Source organism: Platalea leucorodia, assembly GCF_965183815.1.
Source record: "Platalea leucorodia genome assembly, chromosome: 2".
NCBI classification, from domain to species: domain Eukaryota; kingdom Metazoa; phylum Chordata; class Aves; order Pelecaniformes; family Threskiornithidae; genus Platalea; species Platalea leucorodia.
In genome coordinates this window covers 12,168,691-12,192,737 of record NC_138824.1, presented here as the reverse complement: position 1 = coordinate 12,192,737, position 24,047 = coordinate 12,168,691, and the positions used below count along the sequence as shown (strand labels likewise).

Genomic DNA, 24,047 nt, shown 5'->3' with positions numbered 1-24,047 from the left:
TCCTCTACATGCATGACATTAACAGGTACCTTATGTAGATTAGGTCTCAGCTGACAATTCTCCACAGCTCCAAGAGGATGACCTGTTGATCGGGCTGTATCCCACGCTATGACACTCCTTCTTGAGTGAACTACAAACTTAGTCAGATTAGTCTGACTTTCCATTTTATTTTTTTTAAAGCAGAGCTCCAGGAAGCCCCGTTACATTTTCCCTAACCACATCTAGAAAAGCTGGTCCTTCTTCCCCACCCTGCTGATGCATGGCCAGACACCACGCGTGTTCCCACCATGAGGACAGCACGCTCAGAGGAACACTGCATAAATCCAAACCGGCTTGAAATTCAGACTGAACCTTACTGTGGTTCACAAAAAGTCAATGAGTTTTATTTTTCCTCATATGCATGGCAACGCAAGCTTGTACAAAGCCTCATCAAAAAGTCTGAACTTTTTTGACAAAATTACCTTGAGTACTGTGTGCAGTTCTGGGCCCCACAATTTAAGAAGGATGTTCAGGTCCTTGAATGCATCCAGAGGAGGGCAACACAGCCGGTGAAAGGGCTGGAAGGCATGTCCTGTGAGGAGCGGCTGAGGACACTGGGTTTGTCTAGTTTGGAGAAAAGGAGGTGGAGGGGCGACCTCATTGCTCTACAGCTTCCTGAGGAGGGGACGTGGAGAGGGGGGTGCTGAGCTCTTCTCCCTGGGATCCAGTGATAGGATGCGTGGGAATGGTTCAAAGCTGCTCCAGGGAAGGTTTAGACTGGACATTGGGAAGCATTTCTTTACTGAGAGGGTGGTCAAACACTTGAACAGGCTTCCTAGAGAGGTGGTCGATGCCCCAAGCCTGTCAGTGTTTAAGAGGCATTTGGACAATGCCCTTAACAACATGCTTTAACTTTTGGTCAGCCCCATATTGGTCAGGCAGTTGGACTAGGTGATTGTTGTAGGTCCCTTCCAACTGCAATAGTCTATTCTGTTCTATGACTATGACCTACAATCAAAAACCTGTTTCACGTCAATTTTCCAGAATCAAAATGACATGACAATTAGTTACTCCAATAGCAGCGTAGTTTCAGCTACTTGATTCTGTTACAGCTTTTTCTTTAGATCAGTGTGACCTCTGCCAGCAAGTTTTCTCATCCTATAAGTAGTTAGAGGCTATATTCAAGCTCCCTTGCATTGCTCTCCTTGACCATTTAAGCAGATTGAGCTTCTCTCTCCTTGAAAGGAAGGTTTGGCTTAGCAAAAATAATTTTTAAAGCATTTTCCTGAATCCTTAACTGCGTGATCCCAACCAGACACCGTGTTCAGCTGGGTGCCCCGATACCTGCCGGTTCCCGCGCCTCCTCTCTCCTGGGTGAGCCACTACCTGCAGGAGAGATGCCTGCTCCAGAGAGCTCCTACCACAGCGAAACAGATTTGCCAACATGGCAGGGGGTTTCCACAGCCCAACAGTCCTGCCCAACACTGCTGGTTATCACAAGGGCTCTGCTCTGCCCGTTATCTGCCGTTATTTCCCAAAACACATCACCACGCAAGTCTCCTGCAGCCCCGCAGGCAAAGACTTGCTGCAGGAAAAGAAAGAACCTCTATCAGCACGGAACAAAATTAAAGGAGAGCAGAAGAACAGCCATGAATTGTGTTGGCGTTTCTCAGCAGCTCTGGGATTTCCTTCGCTGCCTTCTACAGAGGGGAAAAAACGGTTCAGCCTCTTCTCTGCCTGGTAGCTCCTAGAGCCAACCCACTCAAACAACCCACACACAAGGCATGGGGAAGAGCCAGCCCAGCCTGGCAATTAAACTTCAGCAAGGTAACACCACCCAACAAAAGAACAACAGCAAAAAAAAGATAAAATAATGCTTTGCTTTCACAAAAAAAGCTCAAAATTAAATGTGCACAACCCCTCTTCCCCCCCAAATCTTTTTAGGTAAGAAAACCAGACCACTCGTCAAACAGCACAGGGGCTAATCACCACCTTGTACCTCTGCAAAAAGTCTGTTCAGACATGACTGAGAATTTGACAGCCCTCAGGGCTGATCTGTTCGTACGAATGCCCAGGGAGTCCTCCCCGTCAAGCTGATTTTCCCTAATTTCTTCTCCTATTCTGTAATGAATAGAAGTGATGGGAGGGTGGCCCTACCCAGAATAAAATTGTTACGCACAAACAAACAAGAAGTACTCCTCGTGACCCTTCCACTTCCAGTAAGAGGGAAGAGTTTTCACACCCGAAGTATGTAATTTACCTCACTGGCACGTTTTCAGAGGTGATGTTCAGCTGGAACTGTGGGAACAGAGGAGGACCTGCCTTGTCCTTGTGTTCAAACACAGGAAAAACAGCATGGGAGGGATACTGTGTGTTAACGGCTTTGGTTCAGGACATTTTCCTGAAGAAAGAATGCACTTGAACATGTGTTTCACTTTAATACTCCGCTTACATTCCCCCAAAGTCAATGGGACTCGAGTCCACGCTCTGTTGACTGAAGTGAGAGTTCAGCCCATGCTTGAATACCTTTCTGTTGGTGTCTGATGCAATCGACTCGCGGGGCATCCAAGATAAAGAGAGAGCCATTTCCAAGAGCGTAAAAGGAAATCAAAGTATTTTTAGGGCATTGCACTCAAATACCTTTTACTGAACAACGCAGCTTTTGTAAAATTAATAGCTGGAATATTTCTTTTTGCCCACAAAGGCCACAGGGAAGTCAGCGTCAAAATCTTTGCAGACGTCTTCACAAACAGTTAATGTTGCTGCAAAAATTTCTCAACTAAGTTTAGGAAATCCTATGAATAAACTCAACTCATCTGGTTGCAGAGGAGGAGGCTGAAAAGACAACAGCAGCTAAAAATCAACAGGTCTTCTTTCTAACCTGTTTGAACAGATTGTCACAGATTTTTCCCAAAGCTGAGGCTGGGACATGGTCTCTCAGAGCTGCCTCTTCTCCTGCAACGGGTGTCTCCAAGAACACCCTGATCCCTCATAACACAGAAAAAAATGAGCTCCTATTTAGACTCTTAAATTCAGAGAGAAAAGACCTGCAGCCTAAGCCCATTTGTGCATAAGCGGTGGGAATACATAAATGAAATAGCAATGTAGAATCCTAAATAGCTCATTTGGTCTGGGCCCTTGGGACCCAAAGCCAGCAGATCTGGGGAGGATCTCTGCATTGCCTTCAGTGAATTCTCATTTTTAAGCAACTTCTACTTTGTTTGATTTGACTCTTCATCTTGTCATCCCAGGCAGTGCACAAGACATCGCCCTTCTCCACTGAAAATGCCAGCTTGCTTACAGAAAAGAGGGTGCAGGATCTCTTTGCAAAAGGGTTTCTGAGCAAAACCTTTACCAAATGGTTCTTTCAGATAATGGGGCAGTGCTTTTTGAACCAACATGTTCAAAGGTGGGTGTCTAACATCAGCTCTTAGAAACCCATTGAGCAGTCACTGAAAGCCCCTAGGACAACCAAGTTGACGCATTTCCAAATAACGGGCATCCCCACCGAAAGCTGTTACACTTCCAAGGAACGTGGAGTGCCAAGGGAGCATATTGTGGTGGACAAGACCGCTCAGGACAGATGTGGCTGTGCTCTTCAAATGATGCTGACCCGCAGCTCTACCGCCTGTGCAGATGGTGCAGGACCCAGCTGCACCAGGAGCAGACTGCCCATGGGAGACTTCCCCGGAAAGCTCCACTGAGGCCAGCATGGAAGGATTGATGGGGAAAGTCCCCAACAAAGAGACGTGTGATGGGCTGCCCCATTTCTCCCTAAAGGCAGTGGAGCCCACAGGCCATGGGGCACAGAATTATACTTCTGTGAGACCACCACGGAGAGGTAATGGTTAACTGGTGTGGCCAGTGGTGTGGCCACTGGTGTGTCCCCGTTGCAGTGACATGACGATGAAGAAGCACCAAGATGGTTGCCCTGCCCAGGCCCCATCCATCCCTCCACATACCTTCTGCAGCTTGTCTGCCTTGTCGTAGTACCCCTCCAGCTCCTGCCGCAGCATGTGGTTCTCCTCGGAGAGCATCTCCACCATCTGCTGCGCCCGCTCCACGATGGCAAAGGCATCGGGCGTCAGCTGCTGGCCCGGTGGCGTGGATGTCGGCGGCTGGGTAGCGGCGGGGGCTGGCAGCGGGGGCAAGGCGCCCGGCAGCGGAGGGCCGGCGGCGGTGGTGGCCTGCGAGGACATGGGGCTGTGCTGCTGGGCCGGCGGCGGCGGGAAGGGCGGCTGGCATTGTCGGCTGCAGGGAAGCACACGCAGGGGAGGCGTTAGAGCCGTGTGCCCCCGAAATGCACGCGAGAGCTTTCGCCTAATGACTGCATGGTTTATTAACAGGGTTATAACTGTACGGTCATGATTCCCGTCCTTAGTCACTCCTAAATACCAACAATCGCAGCAGGGACTGGGTAAATTGTCTCCTCGCCTGCTCTTGACAGTGATGTATACATCTGGCACGAACGGATAAAGGAAGCATTGACTTGAAAACGGCATTTTTGCCTAGGTGCGCAGCTAATATTTCAACAGCCAGCCAGCCTCTCCCTGCCCCCCCTTGCCACAAACCCCACCGCTGAGAAGCGTAAGCCGGCGGGCTCGAAGGAAACACAAGGGATGCATTACTCACCCTTCGAACACCGCTCCCTGCCTGGAGCGAGACCGGCTGGTCGGCTGAATTGGGAGGCGAAAGGAAGTGATGTGAGCGAAGCAGCGTCCCTGAGCGGCTTTAGCAAGCGGCAAAGGGAAGGGCTGCTGCAGAGCTGCTGGAAGCACAGCCCCGGTCAATCACGGCGAGCCACGAAAGACATCTTCCAGTGCGAGACCTCATTGTGTCGTTCCCTGACTAACGGCATCCATCACCCACCAGGCTCGTGTCGGGGAAGGATAAGAAGCGAGCTGGCAGTGGACCTACTTGTGGGTTAGGCTTTCTGACGGCGGGCAGCTCTTTAATCCACCTGAGTCACAATTTGCAATGGCTGGAGGGTAACCCAGGAGGACGTCCTAGCAGTGAGGGCAATCCTGCGGCTGGTGGCCAGGCGGGACCCGAGTCCCTCGCTTCTGTCCTGCATTTCAGCCCTGCGAGCTCGAGAAGGGAGACTGCCTTTGTTTCAAAAGCGGGAAGTTCAAGCAGGGAGCAGGTCAAAGCTTGTCTGCACTGGACCCATCTCCATCCCTCCATCCACCGCACAGGCAGCCTCAGAGCCTCGGCCAGGGTGAGTAGCTCCACGTAGAGCCTCGCTGCGCACAGGCTGAGCCACTCCTCAGCCCAGATGCCAAACTTGTGAACTTTCTGCATCGCGCTTGTCTAAGAGACCCAACCCAGACCATGCGGGACATCTCTGTCAGAGCCCACTTTGGCTGGAAAATAAGCTGGCTGCTGGACTCCACCTGAAGTCTGCAACCAAGCACCTTCTAAAAGTTGTATTTTAGCTTAACCATAAGCTATTAGACTTGCTGTAGCTATCATTGCCTTTATTTCTGTACCCTACACAAGGCAGGAAACCTAACGAACAGATGTATTTACCCCATTTGGCCTCAAAGATCCATGAATGCTATTTTTTAGACAGATGATTTTGTGCTATATAAATACATAATAAATACGATTACCGTTGTCTTCAGCACCTACACAGCCTCTCAAAGTGGAGTTTTCAAAAAGTCTAAGTGTTGGCCTAATTCTACTGACAATAACCCATCACTGCCTTCAACTGCAGCAGAACAAGATGAAAAGCGAAGGCAATTTTAAAGCCCTGCCCTAAAAGCGAACAGTGCTGCTCGAACAAGCTTGTCCCCACCAAGCCACTCGACGGCAAGGAAAGCCAGCAATTCAGCCGTATCTTCTGTCCAACCTAGAGGGAAAGCAAGCGGGGCTCTGCAGCCCCCCAGACGCAGCACACTCACAGCCCCGCGCTCCCATCCCGGCTCTTGTGCTTTGCCTGATGCGTCCACCATGGCACGGACAGGTACTGAAATGGAGTGAAGACCAGCGATGAGCCCATTCCTGAACACAAGCACACTGCTAACCTGCCCAGCAGCACAGACCCTGCTCCAGGCTCAGTGTCTTTGGGAGGAAGATCCCAGCCAAGCTTCGTGCAGCTGGCATTGGGAAAGCCTGTGCTGAGCTCACCCTGCCCTCGAAACGGCTTTTTCCTGCACAGCATAGACATGACCTAAGGCTACGCCTCCCCTGGTAAATTAAACATCCATGGAGGCAGCTGAGGAGCACAGCAGAGGGCCATCCCTCACAGGCAGCTCCCAGGGCCAGAAGGGTTTGCTCTCAGCCCCAGGCACGTTACTTCTCCGGCAGAGGTGCAGCCTAATGACTATGGAGCTAAACGTCTACTGAGACTGGATAAAACTTTCCAAAGGCAGTGAGGTGCTGTATGTCACTTGACATATGGCCAACAAAACATACAGTAATTTATAGAATCATAGACTGGTTTGGGTTGGAAGGGACCTTTAAAGATCATCTAGGCCAACCCTTCTGCCATAAGCAAGGACATTTTCCACTAGATCAGGTTGCTCAGAGCCCCCTCCAACCTGGCCTTGAACACTTCCAAGGATGGGGCATCCACAACTGCTCTGGGCAACCTGCTCTGGTGTCTTACCGCCCTCATAATAAAAAAAAATTATTCCATATATCCAATCTAAATCTACCATCTTTTAGTTTAAAACTGTTGCCCCTTGTCGTATCACCACAGACCCTGGTAAAATGTCTGTCTCTCTTTCTTGTAGGCACCCTTTAAGTACTGAAAGGCTGCAATAAGGTCTCCCTGAAGCCTTCTCTTCTCCAGGCTGAACAACCCCAGCTCTTTCAGCCTTTCTTCATAGGAGAGGTGTTCCATTCCTCTGATCATTTGTGTGCCCCTCCTCCGGACCTGCTGTAGCAGGTCCATGTCCTTCCTGTGCTGAGGACTCCAGATCTGGACGCAGCACTCCAGGTGGGGTCTCGTCAGAGCAGAGTAGAGGGGCAGAATCACCTCCCTCGCCCTGCTGGCCACGCTTCTTTTGATGCAGCCCAGGATACGGCTGGCTTTCCGGGCTGCAAGCACACATTGCTGGTGCATGCCCACTTTCTTGTCCATCAGTATCTACAAGTCTTTCTCCGCAGGGTTGCTCTCAATCCCTTCATCTCCCAGCCTGTACTGATATTGGAGATTGCCCCAATCCAGGTGCAGGACCTTGCACTTGCCCTTGTTGAACCTCCTGAGGCCCACCTCCCTAGCCTGCCAAAGTCCCTCCAGATGGCACCCCTTCCCTCAAGCAAATCAACTGCACCACTCAGCTCGGTGTCATCTGCAAACTTGCTGAGGGTGCACTCAACCCCACTATCTATGTCACTGATGAAGACATTAAATAGTATTGGTCCCAGTAATGACCCTTGAGGGACACCACTCATTATTGGTTTCCACTTGAACACTGAGCCATTGACTATAACTCTTTGGACATGGCCATCCAGCCAAGTCCTTATCTATCTAACAGTCCATCCACCAAACACGTATTTTTCCAATTTAGAGGCAAGGATGTTGTGGGGGACCATATCAAAGGCCTTACAGAAGTCTAGCCAGATGACAACTGTAGCTCTTTCCTTATCCACTGACGCAGTCACTCCATCGTAGAAAGCCACTAGATTAGTCAGGCTTGATTTGCCCTTGGTGAAGCCGTGTTGGTTGTCTCTAATCACCTCTCTGTCTTCCATATGTTTTGACATAGCTCCCAGGAGGAACACTGCAGTTTTATCCGTCATGGCTGGAGAAGGTTCTGCCCTTGCTGACCCCACTCATCCATCCCTGTGCCCGCACAGCGCACACCACAGCAGAAATGCAACAGCATGGAGAAACAGGAAAAAGGAAACTGCAGCAGCTACGCAAAACCACCCCTCACCTAACGCCACACTAGCTGGAGCCAAAAACCATCCCACTCTGCCAGAGGAGAGGATGCTACCGCAGCTCTTTCCCCTTGCTGACCGCAGTGATTTGCTGTGGTGCTCGACATCGCCTTAGCAGGATGGGGGGCATTCCAACAGGGAGCGTGTCATTTTAATTCACGATGTTTGTCTGCCTTGCTCTCTCGCATTTGTCATCAGAAAGGAAAGGAGCATGCATCCTCACACCCAAGCTGACTTTTTGGATGGTGTATCTGTGCTGTGGCCTTCAGACAGTGCTCAGCAAAGCCCAGGGCTGCAAAAAGAAGCAGTCACGGCTTACCCTGAAATCTCCTTAAAGCAGTGGGTCCAAGGTAGCCCCAGAGCTCCTCCCTCCTCACCTGCCTTTGGAGCCTACTGCCTCTCCAGCCTCACCACGTCTGCCTGCTGCTGGGGCACTGGGGTGCTTGTTTTACCCTCCTGAGACCAAAACCATGTCTCCTAGCAGTACCTGGAGATCCGAGGCTGTGTGAGCCAGCGAGCCCGGTGCAGAGTTGCTCGGCAAATCACAAGGACAGCCTGCCATGGGGCAGAGCTTTCACACCAACCCCACAGTGGCCCTTTCTTTTGGTGCCCCAGTGTGTAAATCCCAACAAGGGACCCCATGCTCATCGTGGGACTGGAACATTTCTTTTGCTCAAAAATCTGAACAATAAAGAACATCACGAGTGGTGGAGCATCAGATATCACTCATGATGCAAAAGATGCTCCACAAGCATGTGCAAAGGCAGCCAAGTACACAGCACCTCCTCAGCACTGCTGACAGCCAGTCTGCACTTGCGCGTTTTACCGCAGCAATTAATTGCGCTAAATGTGAATTTGTTTGTCTTCACCAAAATAAAGGCCAGAGCTAATTTTATGCAAGTAAAAGCCCAGCTGTCTGGACACAATTATACACAGATTTGCTGCAGGTACAGATTTTCTCACTTCTTTATGGGAATAGCTTAGAGCAATATAATGAAATTGATCTCTGAATCTAAACCAGTGGAGATACAGCAATTTTTCTTTTTCATAATGAAGTAGTACACTCTTTGGTCATAGATACACCCCTTAAACACTTGCAGAAACTCCTGACACTGTACTTTTGGGAAATTTCAACCTCCCATCAATTTAACCTTTTCACGCACACTTTGGTTTGTCTAGCCTTACACTACAGACGGAGGAGAGCTCTCTGGGATCTCCATTTTCTTGAACTACAAACCCCTTGTTGAGCTACTAAAGATTTACACCCTGTAGCAGCAGCCAGGCACCAGAGTCTCAATAGCCGGGGCCACAGGAGAGATTCTTCAAAGTGTTTTCCAGCTTGGAAACTAAACCAGCAAAATCGACATTACATCTCTTGAAACGCATCTGTTCAACATAATGAATGCGTTTCTGACTTTCCTTTTACTTGCTTAATCTGTCTCAATTTAATTCTGACTAAGCCTACTGCAAAATCTCCAAGCGTATATGCAATAAAATCATCACAGCAATTCATACTAACATTTGTAGAAATAGGAGAGTTATAACATCAGCTTAGTTCACATCCAACCACTCACGTAAAGCTCCAAAGAAACGGAGCAATCAGGATTATCCTGAGCTCCTTCGGACTTAGTAAAGAATGACATTCTCAAAATGCTTCTACTGTATTTTAGATGTTGATCTTACTCTGCGTTACAGCGGGTTAAAATCTTCTAGCCAAACATGGTTTCATCAAAAATCGTCCTTCTTAAAAGCATGAAACTGTGGAACATTATGAGTTTTGAATATCTCTGCAACACTGCAGCTACATTTCTATTGAAAACATATTTTTTTGTTGATGCTATTGTAGAAGTAGAGCTCCTATATACTTCTGCAATGCAATATAAAGAAGAAAAAAAGAAAAAACTAAGGAAACCAACTTTTAGAACAGAGAGCACCATGTAGGCAGTGAGCCTGCTAGGGTCACCAGACTGCACTCTCTCTTTTAAGTGATGTATAGCTTGCGATATATATAACAGCTTGCTATATATAGCTTGCAATACAGTGTCTTCAGCAAAATACTTGACCACGGAACTCACTTTTATGAGAAACCTCTCAGAATTCAGCAAGGCCACCCAAATCCCCAAATTTCGGCACAGTCTTAAGGCATGTCTTATACTGGAACCCCTGGGAGCAAGAAAGATCAACATAGAGGAATTCTGGGGAGAATTTGTAGCTGTATGTAGGAATAAGAAATCCTGAAAGGACAACTAATGATGAAGTCCACTTGCTGTTGACCACCAGAAAATTGTAAATACTGAAGAGCTATTGCTCAATAAAGCAGGGCAGTATAAGGAAATAATGAAATGAAAATGCTTGTAAATGTTCTGGAAAGGAAAGCTCACCACTGCCCTGCTACAAGTACAATGCAGCTCTCCTCTCTGCAGGGATGAAGAGTGGCCTGTGGAGGAAGGACTTTGTTTCCAACATACCATTGCATTTACATCCATCATTAAAATGCCCTCCTTTACCTATTTAGCTCATCTTTCTCCGAATGCTCTGCCTTCCTCTGCCTCTAGGGCAGACTGGCCTACTTCATCTCTTGAAGACTCTTCCAAGGGACTTCATCCCACAACTTCACACATCTACTGTGGATGCTCCAGCTGAGTCAGCAAAGAGAAAGAGGCATTTCTGGGGTGTGGATCTTTGAAGCTGCCTTAGGCTTTTACCTTACAATGAGAGTAAAAAGTGTGTGAAAGGTGCTTATTCCTGCCCATGGACCAGGAGCCTTGAGTCTGGATACCAACCTCAGACCCAGGTGTCCACCTGACTTCAGCTACGATTTCTGCAGTCATGAAGCAGACTTCAAACGCTATTCTTTGCAGTTGCGAATAACATAGAGGAATCAGTGTTGTCACCATGTGGGGAAAAAGACAGGATCCTGGGAAAGTCAGTAAGCCCAGCCTGATGGTCACAGTGCAAGAAAATGCAGTTATAGACCCATCACTAAATGCTGATACAGCCAGAAATGGGGGAAGACTTTCCATAGCCAAGACATAGCCCTCATGGTACCCTCTGGCTTAAGGAATCAGCAACAGTTGCAGCACCTTGTAAAGACAAAGGTTTATTTCAAAAACCATTTTGCAGACTTGGACTCACATCTCCAGAATTCACTATTTTGTTAGTGATGTTTGTTAGTGCTGGAAAGGCTCAACTCGGCTTCTTTGGGGGTGATTATATCAAGATTTGCAGGGCAAAATTATCATCTGAAAAGATACATGCTGTATTAGACATATCCTCCGTAGTTAAGAGAGGGACAGGATATCGTATTTCTTCACAGGGATCCACGCTTAGAAAAAATACTCTTGCTAAAGCCCAGCTGATTTTCAGCAAAGGAAAAGGTGCCTTCCTCAACCTCTGCACTCCTAGAGGAACCAACCGGGATAATAACACAGAAGGGTAAGGAGAAATGACATGGGCATCACCCAAGCTGTGAGACCGGCTTAATTTCTCTTCCATTTATTTTAATGAAAGGCAGATTAGACCAGAAGGAGAGGATACAAAGCTCTTCTGCAGGGCTGCCAGCATCCACGTCAGCTGGAAGCGCAGCCTCCGACCCACGCTCGTGCTTGGGCTATCCTCGCAGAGAAACGCCAGCAGAAGTCAGCTGCCTGGGGTGTCTCCAGGAGGAAAAGGAGCTCCTTGTAGTCCCCTCAGCAGCCACAGACATGTGGCTGAATGAGTAAATATCAACAGGTTGTGTGAAAAGAGCGGCAATGTGTGTAGGGGGGGTTAATACACAAATAACCAGAGAAGCCACAGACTATCCCGGCAGTTAAATATAGGCTTCTACATCCAGGCAGGGTAGAATTTTATGAGGCATGTAAAAAACTGGAATATCTTTAAAAACAGCCCGGATTTATTCTTCAGTTGCATGCCGGCTTTTAAAATGCATGGATTAAATCACAATGAAAAGGTGCCTGCATGATTGACTTCTGCATGTAGCCACGAATGAAGTCCTTCAATGAGCAGTGGTGTTTCCAGTTCAAGGCTTCATTTGCATTATACATGCTTTTTATTATCGGTGCAGAAAAAGAAATCATTCTGGATAAAAGACACCAGGATCCGACAAGGGCCACTGGGAGCAATGAAGAGGATTCATTGCATTGAGTGATCTGGATCACTGCTTAAGCAGGGCATGGAGAAACAACATGGACTTGAGCAGGTCCAAGTTCATCCACCCAGGAATACATACTGCAGGCTACAGTAAAAGGGTGGGAAATCCTGTCCTGGGCTGTGACTACCCTCACATGCCTGACGGGATAACAAGCTGGATGGGGAGCTCCCGGGGTCCCGATGTCTGAAACGGCAAGTGTTAATGAGCTACGTGAACGAGGAACGTTGAGCACATTGCAGAGGTGATATTATATCTGATTAGCCTCTGTTTCAGCTGGTACTGCAACGGTGTCCAGGTCGGCATTCCACAGTGAAAAACGCGGTTTTGACAACAGCGAAATAATTATGGGGCTCCAGGCTTCATCTGTTACATGCATCAAAGGACTGATACCACAGGGCTCCTCACTGTATCTGACAAAGCTATAGGAAAATCCCAACTGGTAATTAGAAAATACAGGCTAAAACTAAGATGCAGAGCTGTGCCAGAGACGGCAATTAGCTAGTGGAACAAGTCTGTAAAGGCCATGATGGATTCTCCAGACAGAGAGTGTTATAATCACCAGGACTGAATGTTTCACAAACTGGAATTAATTCACAGCTTTGTGCAAAAGACTAAATTAGTTTATTTCCAAGGCCTTTTACCTGACATGCTGCGGCTCTCTGAGCATGCACCTAAGGAAAGTTTGCAAAGACACTATTCAGGAACAGCTGCACATCTAGGAAAGGAAAGGTTTTCTAAAGGTTATTACACTTGGCCAACTTAAAGCATTCAGAATTCATGAGTCAGGGCCCCAAGCATCATGCAACTGGCTTAAAAATACTGATATTTTAGAACAGGAACAAATATTGGTTCCTTTTTATTTGTCTTCTGTTTTTTTTGCCTTTTAAGCTTCACGGTTCAAGCTCTGCTCTGCAATCGTGATGTCCATAAAGCAGAGGTCACTAATTTATTAAGTCTAATTTATATAAATGCTGAGATTACCACAGCATCATATGACTCTAGGAGGTCTTCAGGACAATACCAAATATCTTGAGATTTACAGTAAAGTTGTGAGATTTCACCACGGTGATTATAAAGGCAACGTTCCCTTTAAAACCAGCCACGTGCAAAAATAAAGCCAAACCAAAAAAAAAAGCAAGTTAAGCAGCAGCTGCAGTTATCCCATCTCCTTCAACAGCTCCCTGCCAGCATTTGGGGGTTTCCAGAGACATTTCCCTCATCACAGAAGGACTGAGGGGGAGCGGGGAATCTGTGACCCTACGGGTCTTTTCCATCCCTGGTATCTGTGGGTACTTGCTCTGGACCAGTGCAGCTCTGTGCTCCTCTCCTCTCTTATCTGGAAGGCAGAACCCTTCGCACAGTCCCTGTCCAGAGGATGCCAGGATGGATGGGCTGGGGAACAGATATGGCCAAGACAGAGGGAAGAAGAAGCTAGGATATATGAGATTCCCATCTGACCACAGGGAAAGCTCTGTTTCCATTAGCTTCTTTCCAGGCCCTCCCAATGAGATGAAAGCTGGAATTTCTCACCTTGCTTGCTCTTCTAACACAAAAAACAGCTTCTCCAAACTCTACTCTTCCACTAACCTGATGAAACTGGGCAGTCCCCTACCTCAGTCTCTCTTATCAAGGTCCTCCACCCCAGCCAGATGGCTGGCTGTGAGCCTCCCCAGAGCCCAGGTAAGGGGGGAAACAGAAAGCAAGAGCAGAGGCACAGGAAGGTTTGCATTCAGGAGCAACCCAGCAGTGTAACACAGCCCCCTGCTCTCCTCCAGCAGTGCTCAGGGGCAGCCGCCCAGACAAGTTCTCTAGCAGAGACGGGGCTGCCTTAACCCTCTCCATAGAGAGGAATGTTTGGGGCGGAGGCCATTTTGTGAAATTGCTCATTCCAGACCCGGGCAAGCCTCTCCTGCAATGCAGCCCAAGATGCGCGCAGGGATGCACTAGAGCACAGCTGCTGCAGACAGAGAAATGGCAAGTGATGAGCACACTGGGACTACCGCCACTTCCTAAAGGTTTTTGTCACCCAGATCTTCCCAGGTAACAGGGCCATAAGGGGATCCTGCAGCCCGTGGGGCCAGTTATAAGCTGGGATATGGCACAGGAGAAGAAACCAAACCAGTTCGTACCAATTAAGAACAAGTCTGGGTAATGCCAACAGTGAATATTTCAGTGCGCCCAAGCAAAGTGAAATGTTGACATTCCTGTATCGAAAAATATCACAGAAAAAAGCCCGAGATGAGGATGAAGACCACTGCTTGCCGACATCTCCTGCGCAGCCAAATGTTCCCCCAGCTGCTGGCGCCGTGCAAAGCAATGGCACAAGATACAGTCTGCAAGCAAGCGACTGTCCTGCTAGTGCTAATTACTGCCTAAAATGTAGCCAGCGGGAACACGTAGGCAGGAAACATCCCCCAAAATCCAGGCACTGTGTGAAAAGAGCTAAGAAGGACCTGAAAATCCCCGCCTGTACACCAGGACCCAGAACCACCTTAGAGAAAGCACAAGAGAGACCATACGCCTTAGACCAAACTGAGCTTTGGTGAAACAACCCCCAGCTATGCCAACCTCCTAAACTTCCCTTGGGAACACACGCTGGAGTAGCCAGCAGGAATATATGCCCTCACTGAGCTGCAAGAAAGACACCACCCAAGATTTTTTAGTAAATCCGCAAACCGCAGCAGCTCTGCTCTGCCATGCTGCCAGTCCTCTGCTGCACAATGCATCCCCTCGGCGCCCCTGAACCTGCCAGGAGGGACATTTCTCCACCATCATGCAAAGAAAACAGCATGTAAGGGTAGCATGCATCCCCTCTGCAGTGTGATTTGGGGGTTAAACCATGCTGCCTTACATGGAATAAGCAGTAATCACCACCACCACGAGACTTGGGTTTTCTCCCCACAACTGCTGGGGTGATACAGCGGCACCTTGGGATAAGGCTGGGGGCTGGCCGGCGCTGCCGGTGTGGAAAGCTGCGCTGAAATCAAGGAGTTTCTCAGCATTAACTTTGCTGATCAGGCACCTGGGCAAGGTTTTGAAACTGGTCCAAAAGGGTTTCCCACTTGACACCAGTGCGGTTCCCAGTTAGCTGCAGCAGTGCCTGCAGTGCCCAGGTCTGCCCGCTTACATGGACTCAGTAGAACAGACTCTGTGGGTATTGAATCACCTTTTTCCAAGAGTAATAAAAACTCCAAACTAGCTCCTTTTCTGGGGGGATGAACCTGCTTGGTGCCAGAAATGTTTGTTAGCACCATGAACGACTGTGGCAGAGCACAGCCCCAGCTCGACCCCATTGCCGTCGAGTTCGTATAGCTGTTTCTTAGCATAAACAGAGATTTTCGCTGAGCTCTTAAAAATATCATCTCGCTCTGAAAAAATTACACAAACTCCACGCAGCGGTAGGCTGGTAATCAAAATACACATGTAGCTGGAGGAAGGCCAGCGGCGCTCAGCGCAGGCCCTCCACTTCTCACAACTGCCTTGCAGCGTTCAGCAAAGCCACGCTCCGAGTTCCTCCCCGTCTTGACACCAAACCTGTCGCTTTTGCACAGACAGAAAGGCAGAGCATTCACCCCCTGATTTCATGTCTTACAAATTTCGGAAAGGAAGAGCTGGGTCAGCCGCTCCATCTTTCCTCTGTGCCCGTGCTGTGGCAAAATACGTGCATGCAACTTAAGTCAACGCCGACAAAACCTTTGGGGATTTTGGGGTCAGAAAAGACCTAATGAGGCAGCTTGCAACACGAAAACCACCCGCAGTCACACCAGACAACACCAAATCCAGCAAAATACCATCTGGGCGGTCAAAGAGAGAGGGATGAGACAGAGAAACACTTGTATTTAGGTACAGCAAGGGAAACGAAGCCCTCAACGCACGGGCTCACCTCTGAAGGCCGCAAACCCGCCTGGGCGCTGGGCAGGACCCGCGCCACTCGCAGGGATCAGCTCGCAATGAGTAAACGCTCCGGATTATTTTTAATGCGCTTGGAATCAACCCCTGCTCACGGGGAGGCCCAGCACGAGGGGCCCGGCACCGTGAAAGCCCGACGTGAGCTCTGTTGGGAAGATTTAAGTAGGGCTTTAGTGGTGTGTATGCTTTATACGGCCCTCTTGGGGATGCAGGTGCCTCCACCAGCCATCCCGTGCGGGCCCGGCCGCGGGGGTGCGGCGTCCCCACCGCGTGCCTGAGGCTGAAGCTCACAGGAGCCATGCCTACGCGAGGCCCAAGCCCCGCAGAAGCCGGCTCCTCCACTGAGGGCAGGATCAGGCCCCTCCGGCAGACCCACCCCCCCGGACGGCCATTACCTGCTGACCCCGTACTCCGGGGGCGGCTGGTAGCGGACGAGGGCCACCTCCGCCCGGGCGGGCTGGGGGGCGGCGTAGGAGGCCTTGAGGACATCCTGCGCCGGCTGCTCGCCGTAGAAGAGCCCGTGCTCCTGCGCCTTGCTGCCGGGGGCCGCCGCCTTGCCTTTGTAGGGGTACTCGGGCGGCGGGCCCCGCGGGTCCGTGGCCTTGCCGGGCGGCGGGGCTGCCTTGAAGCCCTTCCCGCCCGCCGGGGCCGGGGGGTGCTGCTTGGCCCCGTTCCTCTCCAGCGAGAGCTGCATGATCCTCTCGCTCAGCGAGCGGACGTGGCCCTGCTTCAGCTCCTTCAGCGCCTCGTCCTTATGTGCCTGCCCGCTGTTGGCCCGGTTCACCGTCGGCCTCCCCTCCGTCCTGGACTTCTGGCCGGACGCGCCATAGAAAGCCGGCGCGGCGGCAGCGGCCGGCGGCTGGCCTCGGAAAAACTGAGACTGGGCCTTGGCCTCCTCGTAGGTGGGGAGCTCCTCGGTGCCGTGCGGGGGCTGCGGGGCCCGGGGCTGCTTCTCCATCACAGCACCGTCCCCCTGGTGCTCCTGCCCCTGCGGTTCCTGCCGCCCCGACGGCTGGACCATTGGCGGCTCTTCGAGCGCGAGGTTTTCTGCGGAAGAGAGAGTGCTGGCAGTGCTGTTGGAGGGGCCGGCGCTGCCCGTCGCCTGGTGCTGTATGGCCAGCAGGTTCATGTTCTCGCTGGGGTTGCCATACCTCAGCCGCTCCTGGATCAGGCGCTGCAGGACGGTGCCGGCTGCCACCTCCTCCGCCCCTCGCATCTCTGCCTCTGGGACCCGGCGGAAGCTGGGTGGGCGCAGGGTGCAGAGGGCCTCCTCGGCTGGGCGGGGAGAGAGAGAGGCGGCCATTAGCTCTGCTGCCCGGGAGGTCCGATCCCCCCCTTTTTTCTCCTCCTACACCCCACGGCTGTGACCCTGTGCCCAGGATGCACCCCCAGGGCAGCGCTCTGCCAGGGTACCCCTGGGAGCAGAGGGGACATGGCTGGAAGCAACCAAAGGAGACAGGGCACTGCTCCCTGCTCGTCTCCTCACCCCAGCTCATCCCTAATTCTGTCTACAGTGACACCTAAAACCACATTCCTGTCCCCCCCCAGCCCTCCTCTCCATTAGTACTCCATGCATCCCAGACCCACGGCTCTGAACCCCCTCCAAAGTCAACAGCGGGACAGGCAATGTCACAGGGAGATTTGGTCTTTTCTAAAATACGAATAGAATAGAATATAGAATAGAATATAGAATAGAATATAGAATAGAATATAGAATAGAATATAGAATAGAATATAGAATAGAATATAGAATAGAATATAGAATAGAATATAGAATAGAATATAGAATAGAATATAGAATAGAATATAGAATAGAATATAGAATAGAATATAGAATAGAATATAGAATAGAATAGAACAGACCATTTAAGTTGGAAGGGACCTACAACAATCATCTAGTCCAACTGCCTGACCAATTCAGGGTTGACCAAAAGTTAAAGCGTGGTATTTAGGGCATTGTTCAAATGCCCGTTAAAGCCTGACAGGCTTGGGGCATCGACCACCTCTCCACGAAGCCTGTTCCAGTGTTTGACCGCCCCCCCGGAGATGCCTTGCATGGCTTACAGTATTGCCGTGCAGGCTGCCTCTAAATGAGATGCTGCATTTTTGATGGCCAAAGTCAGATGAGTCAAATCCCCTCTTTAAGTGCACTGTCTGCCATAGCAAAATAAAATGCAGAATGTGTCGCAGAAAAACTGTGAAATGATGCTGAAAATAAAAGGGTCCTAAAAGTGCAATTAAAGAACAATCTGCGCTCTGGCATCTTCGCCTAAAACTGCAATTTCCCTTCTGGCCAACAGTGCTATTTCTAAGGGGTTCAATACTAACTTTTGTAACTTTGCTGGGTGAGCACAAGGAAGGCGTTATGGTCATAGATGTAATGCCAGCATTTTAAAAAGAGCACAGACAGATCAGCTGCACAACCCTAACACAGGCTACTGAAGTAATTCAGAGGCAACTGTACCATTTTTGCACTATATACACAGTGGAGCTTGCCTGGAGCTCTGATGGCATATAACCAGGGCGGGGAGGCTGGGATCCCTCCCTCCCGGGAGACGTCTGAACAGTCTCTGAGCCCAGAGGGGTGCTCCTGAAAGACCCTGGTGTGGACAAAAGTGAGAATAAGCCCACAGCTCTGGACAGAGCCTTCCCATGTCCCTAGGGAAGAAGAAGGTGCTGTTTTGAGTTCAGTTTTTTTGAGGTCATTCTTGGCAACTTTCTCTCTCCTGCTGTTTCCAGTTCTCAGAGGAGTTCTTCAGAAGTACTTACATTTGTTTTTTGGCATTTGAAAGTAGTTAAAAAGCAAACTTTCTCTTGAGGTCTAGTATTTCCCTGAGGTTTCATCAGTTACTGCACATGCTGTGGGATAACTTATATACAACCCAGATGCCAGAGGGGAAGAAAAGCCTTCGACTCTTAACTATGAGAATAGGTCACTTCCACTAATATTTCTGCAAGAAAGCCTTAAAGATGATTGTGGGGCTTGACAGGGAGAGAAGATTCCCAGGCTGTTTCACCCCACGCCTGCCCTGTGAGATACACCTCTCCTGCTTTCCCTGAGACAACGCTATCTGCCTACCAACCTGACTTGCTGGGGCTGCAGCCTGGCCACCAGCTTTCAGAGGGTCTGTCAGCTCCCTGGGCCAGTGTTTGAGCCAACAAGATGCACGGGGACACACACCTCCATCTACCCGTCTGCACAACAGCCAAGTACCCATCTACTTTATATGCCACCACAGCTACAGCAACGTCTTACTGCTTTTTGTGTTATCACAGAACACAGAAGCCTCACCATACTTGACATTTTTGCAGACGTGCAATAAAATCTCCCTAACATACCAGAAAGCTCATAGTCTAGGTTCATAGAATCATAGAATGTCTTGAGTTGGAAGGGACCCACAAGGATCATCGAGTCCAACTCCTGTCCCTGCATAGGACAATCCCAAAATTCACACCATATGTCTGAGGACGTTGTCCAAAGGTTTCTTAAATGTTGTCAGGCTTGGCGCCGTGAATACCTCCCAGGGGAGCTTGTTCCAATACTCCGCCACCCTCTGGGTGAAGAACCTTTTCCTAACGTCCAGCCTAAACCTCCCCTGGCATATCTTCCTGCTGTTCTCTCGTGTCCTATCATTGGTTGTCAGGGAGGAGGCCAGGCTGGATGGGGCTCTGAGCAACCTGATCTAGTTGTAGATGTCCCTCCCAATTGAAGAGGGGATGGACTAGATGACCTTTAAAGGTCCCCTCCATCCCAAAGCATTCTATGACTCTATGAGGGAGAAGAGATAATGTTGTTAGACTATGCCTGAGATAAGCCTGCGGAAAGTTGAAAAAGCCAACGCCACATTGTCAAGGCAGCTCTTTATCATACAGTATAAGGATTTTCACCCCTGCGCTAGACGTCCGTTAGCATCCTTACATTTGGGAGATGTACTTTAGTTGCCTGTTGTTGAGGTCCAAAAGGATCAACCACGGTGAGCCTTCCACAGGGTGCCTGCGGTCCTGCTCCATCAGCAAAAACCTATGGACCTTGGTCCAGCTGTGCAGTAAAGAGCAGCCATGTCCCGAAGGACAAGCAGAAATGCTGCATCCTCCACAGGCACAGGTGAAAAATGATGGTGGGTCATAACACTCAAGTCAAGGCAACTCCCCTTTGACTCTACCAAGGATGAGAAGCTGGCCTTCAGCTCCGTAAATATTATTTGTAAATGGTTTAAACTGCTCAATTTATGCTTCGGGAAAAACCTGGAAGTAAATGCAGTGGGTTTGTATGGAAGTGTGGCCACCCACTTACCAGCTTTTTCTTTGGCACTGATTGCTTCAGCTGTTAGCGGAGAAACTTCATGCCTGCCAGCAAACAACTGGTGATCCTGGTAAAGAAAGCCAGCGTCTTCCAGTACCTGGACTGGGCTGGTAGGCTTGTAACAAACAGATGTGGAGCCTGCAAGAAAGAAGAAAGGGATGTCAGTAAATAAATCACTTGACTGACAAAGTATAAAGCCATGACTTATGACAGAAGTCCAAAAGGTTTTCTTGCGCATGGTTAGGTACCTGAGAAGGCCTGCTGAGGCCACTGAGCCAACCACCTCTGCTGTGCTCACCACCCAAATAACACATTAGCTCTGAGGAACAAGAGGCAGCCACCAAGTCACGTTCCATGCACTGACCCAGGCTGGCCTTTGAGGTCCCCAGACTAGATACAAAGCAAGGCTGGCACAGCCCGCCTTGTAAGAGCTGACAGTGACAAGCTCATAAATCAAGGCACGGCCCTGGGACATGAAGCCAACAAAGTCAGAGTACAAGTCAAAGAGGGAGTGGGTAAGAAGAAGGAAAGAAGGGTAGGTGAGGACCCAGCCACATATTCAATAGGGCTAAAGTCTGGGAAAGGCTTTGCCACAAAATCCACTCATGAATCAATACAGAAAATTGCTGAGACATAAAATACAGCCAACACTATCAAGGGAGAGAGTTTATAAATCATTTTCTCCAGATGTTCTTAATACAGTAAGGAGACGATGTAGCTGGAGAGCCACGGGCATGTGTCCGGCAGACCGACTGCACAGGAGCCGCACGCCTGAACTCCAGCACCTCACAGACATCGACGGCTGGACTAGTCCCCCAGCCCCTTTCACAACCAGTGAGCAGGAACAAGCTCTCCTGGCAAGCAACAAGGCTCATCCTAAATCTGCTCTCAGGGATGGCTTTCTCTGGCAGTGCTTGTTCTAACAAGCTCATACAACATGCATCACAGCAGTGCTAAGACGGGAATGACATTGGCTTGACCCCACAATTCAAGACAGGAATCACACTGGCATGACCCCACAATTCAAGAACGACACAGACAGACTGGAGAGGATCCAAATGAGGGCCACAAAGATGATCAAAGGGCTGGAGAACCTGCCCTGTGAGGAAAGGCTGAAAGGAGTTAGGTCTTTTGTCCCTGGAGAAGAGAAGGTTGCGGGGGGACCTCATCACAGCATTCCAGTAAAGGGCAGTTACAAAGAGGACAGAGGCTGTCTCTTCACAAGGTGCCACATGGAGAAGACAAGTGGCAAACGGGTACAAGTTGCACGAAGAGAGGTTTTATCTTGACATAAGAAAGGAATTTTTTACAATGAGAACCCTCACTCACTGGAACAACCTCCTCAGTGACACAGTAGAGTCCCCATCACTGGAGGTTTTCCAGATGTGATTGGGCAGGGTGCTAGATAAGCTCATCTAGGCTCCCCTTCCCGTGGAAGGTTGGACCAGATACCTTTTGAGGCCACTTCCAACCTGGGCTGTTCTTTGATTTTCTGCTTCCTACTCATTTTTCTGAGTACTATCTCATTTTTGTAAAGAGAAGGCTCTTTGAGGTTCAAACCTTGGAGGTGAGCACCTCCTGGCCCCGAGTACCCTGGTGCAGTGGGGACGCAGCAGAATCGCTCTCCGTTTACACCACCCATTGCCAGACATTTTAGACTAAGGGATGGCCATCGACCTCTAACACCAGCCACTGCCAGAGGACGTGCTCGAGCACGAGGTGGAGGGCTCGCAGTGGCACCGGCAGGGTGTCCATCCATCCCAGCGGGGCGTCCACCCATCCCATGGGGCAAGAAGCCCACAGGAACAGGGACACGCAGCACCTTGCTCTGCAGAAAAACAACATCGGCCGCAGATGACCTGGACTTATCGATCTGACTGCTTGGTTTGCACTCTGTGAACTGCATGCCCACTGGCACATATCACACGGGGAGGTTGCTTTGCTGTCCTCCTTATGTACAGGCCATCATTAACCCCATGGCCCTGCATGGAGCAGGGCAGAAAGAGGGTAGTGGAGGGCAGGATGCAGCCCATCTTCTCTACAGACATGAAGATAGTATTTTCTTCTGTGCCCGGAGGAGATGAAATAGGCATTTCTGCAAAATGTTAATGAATTCATCACTTTACCATTCATATTATGCATGAATGTGTATGGCAGTTATCTATATTCAGAGAGCAAGAGGGAAAGATTGCTCACTTGAGTAGATCTAAGCCGAGTATGTTTGTGAAAATGAGCGTGGTAGACTGCTCTGGAATTTGTGCTGATGCCGATACAAACCCAAGAAAAATCTCAAGAACCCTAATTTCCAACATTATGATCCTATTCTGGTCCAGAATAACATTAAGGACACCCTTCACTGCTCTTCCACACACATGATCCTGCCTTGGAATCAGGAATTCTGTATGAAACAAGGGAGTTTTGAGCCCAGGCTTGTTTTATGAATAAAAAGTGGATTGGGGCGAAACAAAGAAAATCCACACACCCAAGGAAGACAAGCGGTTTCAAGCATTAAAGGCAACCTGAACTACCAGCAACTACAGCTTGGCCTCACAATTCACCAAACAGAATTTAAAAGAAAGAAACCGTTACTAAAATCCTGCACTCGCCTGCTGCGTTTTGAGTCTGTATGCACCCTTGGGTCATGTTTTCAAATTGTCCAAGATGCAAAACAGAGAATAAAGACTTGTTTTTTTCCATGATAAAAGCAGAAATTCTCACCTAACCACTTGTCTTTGGGGGCTGCAGCCGTGGCCAAGCAATATTGTACTATTATCACCAGGACTGGTAAATGCCAGCATCTGTCAAACTGCTTGCTTTCCGATCTGTTATATCGGAGTTGAAACCAAGTAGCTCTGACCCAGGCAGAAACCACTGCACTTTGCTGTACCCATGTTGATGTTTTATCATCATGAAATGATGTAATAATGTTTTATGATGTTAAAAATGATGCAATGATGTTTTATGTTCATTCACAGTAGATTTTAATAAAATGTCAGCTGTAACTGGCACAGAAAGCCAGTTTATGTGTAAAACAGATAACAGTTGCTGAAAGATCAGTGCTTGGCGTATGGCCACAATCCAGATCATGGGCAATAACACAACACTTGAAAGCTTATTGAAGCCTCACAAGCCATCTGGAGCAAGGCACGAGCCTTTTTTCTTTCCCCCCTTGCCATTATCGGAGCCTCCCAAATCCCAGCTCCCCTCTCCAGAGGGAAAGGGTTTGCTACACCCAGCTCTGCAGGGGTGCCAGGCACCCTTCTGATGCTCGGGCACCTGCTCCTTCCCCAAACCTCCTCATTCTTCTACGATGCTCACCAAAAAAGTAATTTCCATCCCTAAAACTGAATCCTGGTGCCAGAGCAGCGGTGCCCAGGGGCCACGGGTAAGCAGCCAGTTGAGGGCAACCTAGGATGGAGACCATCACCCCTCCAAGGACATGTCCCCAGGGAAGGGCTTTCTACCCACGTCCAGCCCAAACGTCCCAAGCCACAAACCATGGTTGCTGCCCCATGTTTTGTCGCTGTCAAGAAGAGCTGAGCCCATCACCTCTGTAGATGCTGACAGGCACCTGCCTCTCCCCCTCCCAAAGCCAGCCCAGCTCCTTCAGCCCCGGCATGCAGGATACAGCCTGGTCCATAGCCATCACCTCTTCAATTGCCATATATCTGGTGTCTCTTAGAGCCAACTCTGCAAGTCAGGACCATATTTCTGGCCTGGTTCAGTCCTTGCTGAATTGGGCAGCTCCTCCAGGCCTTTATTTCTTCATCTCTACTGACTCTCCCCACATCTAAGTGATTGCCTGACACCCAT

The 24,047-nt window shown here is 49.5% G+C and overlaps 1 protein-coding gene across 2 annotated transcripts in view; it reads right to left on the bottom strand.

Annotated features, from left to right (window-relative positions):
* Positions 1–24,047, bottom strand: part of AMOTL1 (angiomotin like 1) — a gene marked incomplete at its 5' end in the record, with an annotated part of 71,460 nt that overhangs the window by 26,718 nt on the left and 20,695 nt on the right. For both annotated transcript variants that reach the window (XM_082304485.1, XM_082304486.1), the window contains 3 exons: positions 3,942–4,230; positions 16,327–17,206; positions 20,226–20,372. In XM_082304485.1, the coding sequence (XP_082160611.1) occupies positions 3,942–4,230; positions 16,327–17,206; positions 20,226–20,372 (1,316 nt within the window). The remainder of the gene's footprint in view (positions 1–3,941; positions 4,231–16,326; positions 17,207–20,225; positions 20,373–24,047) is intronic.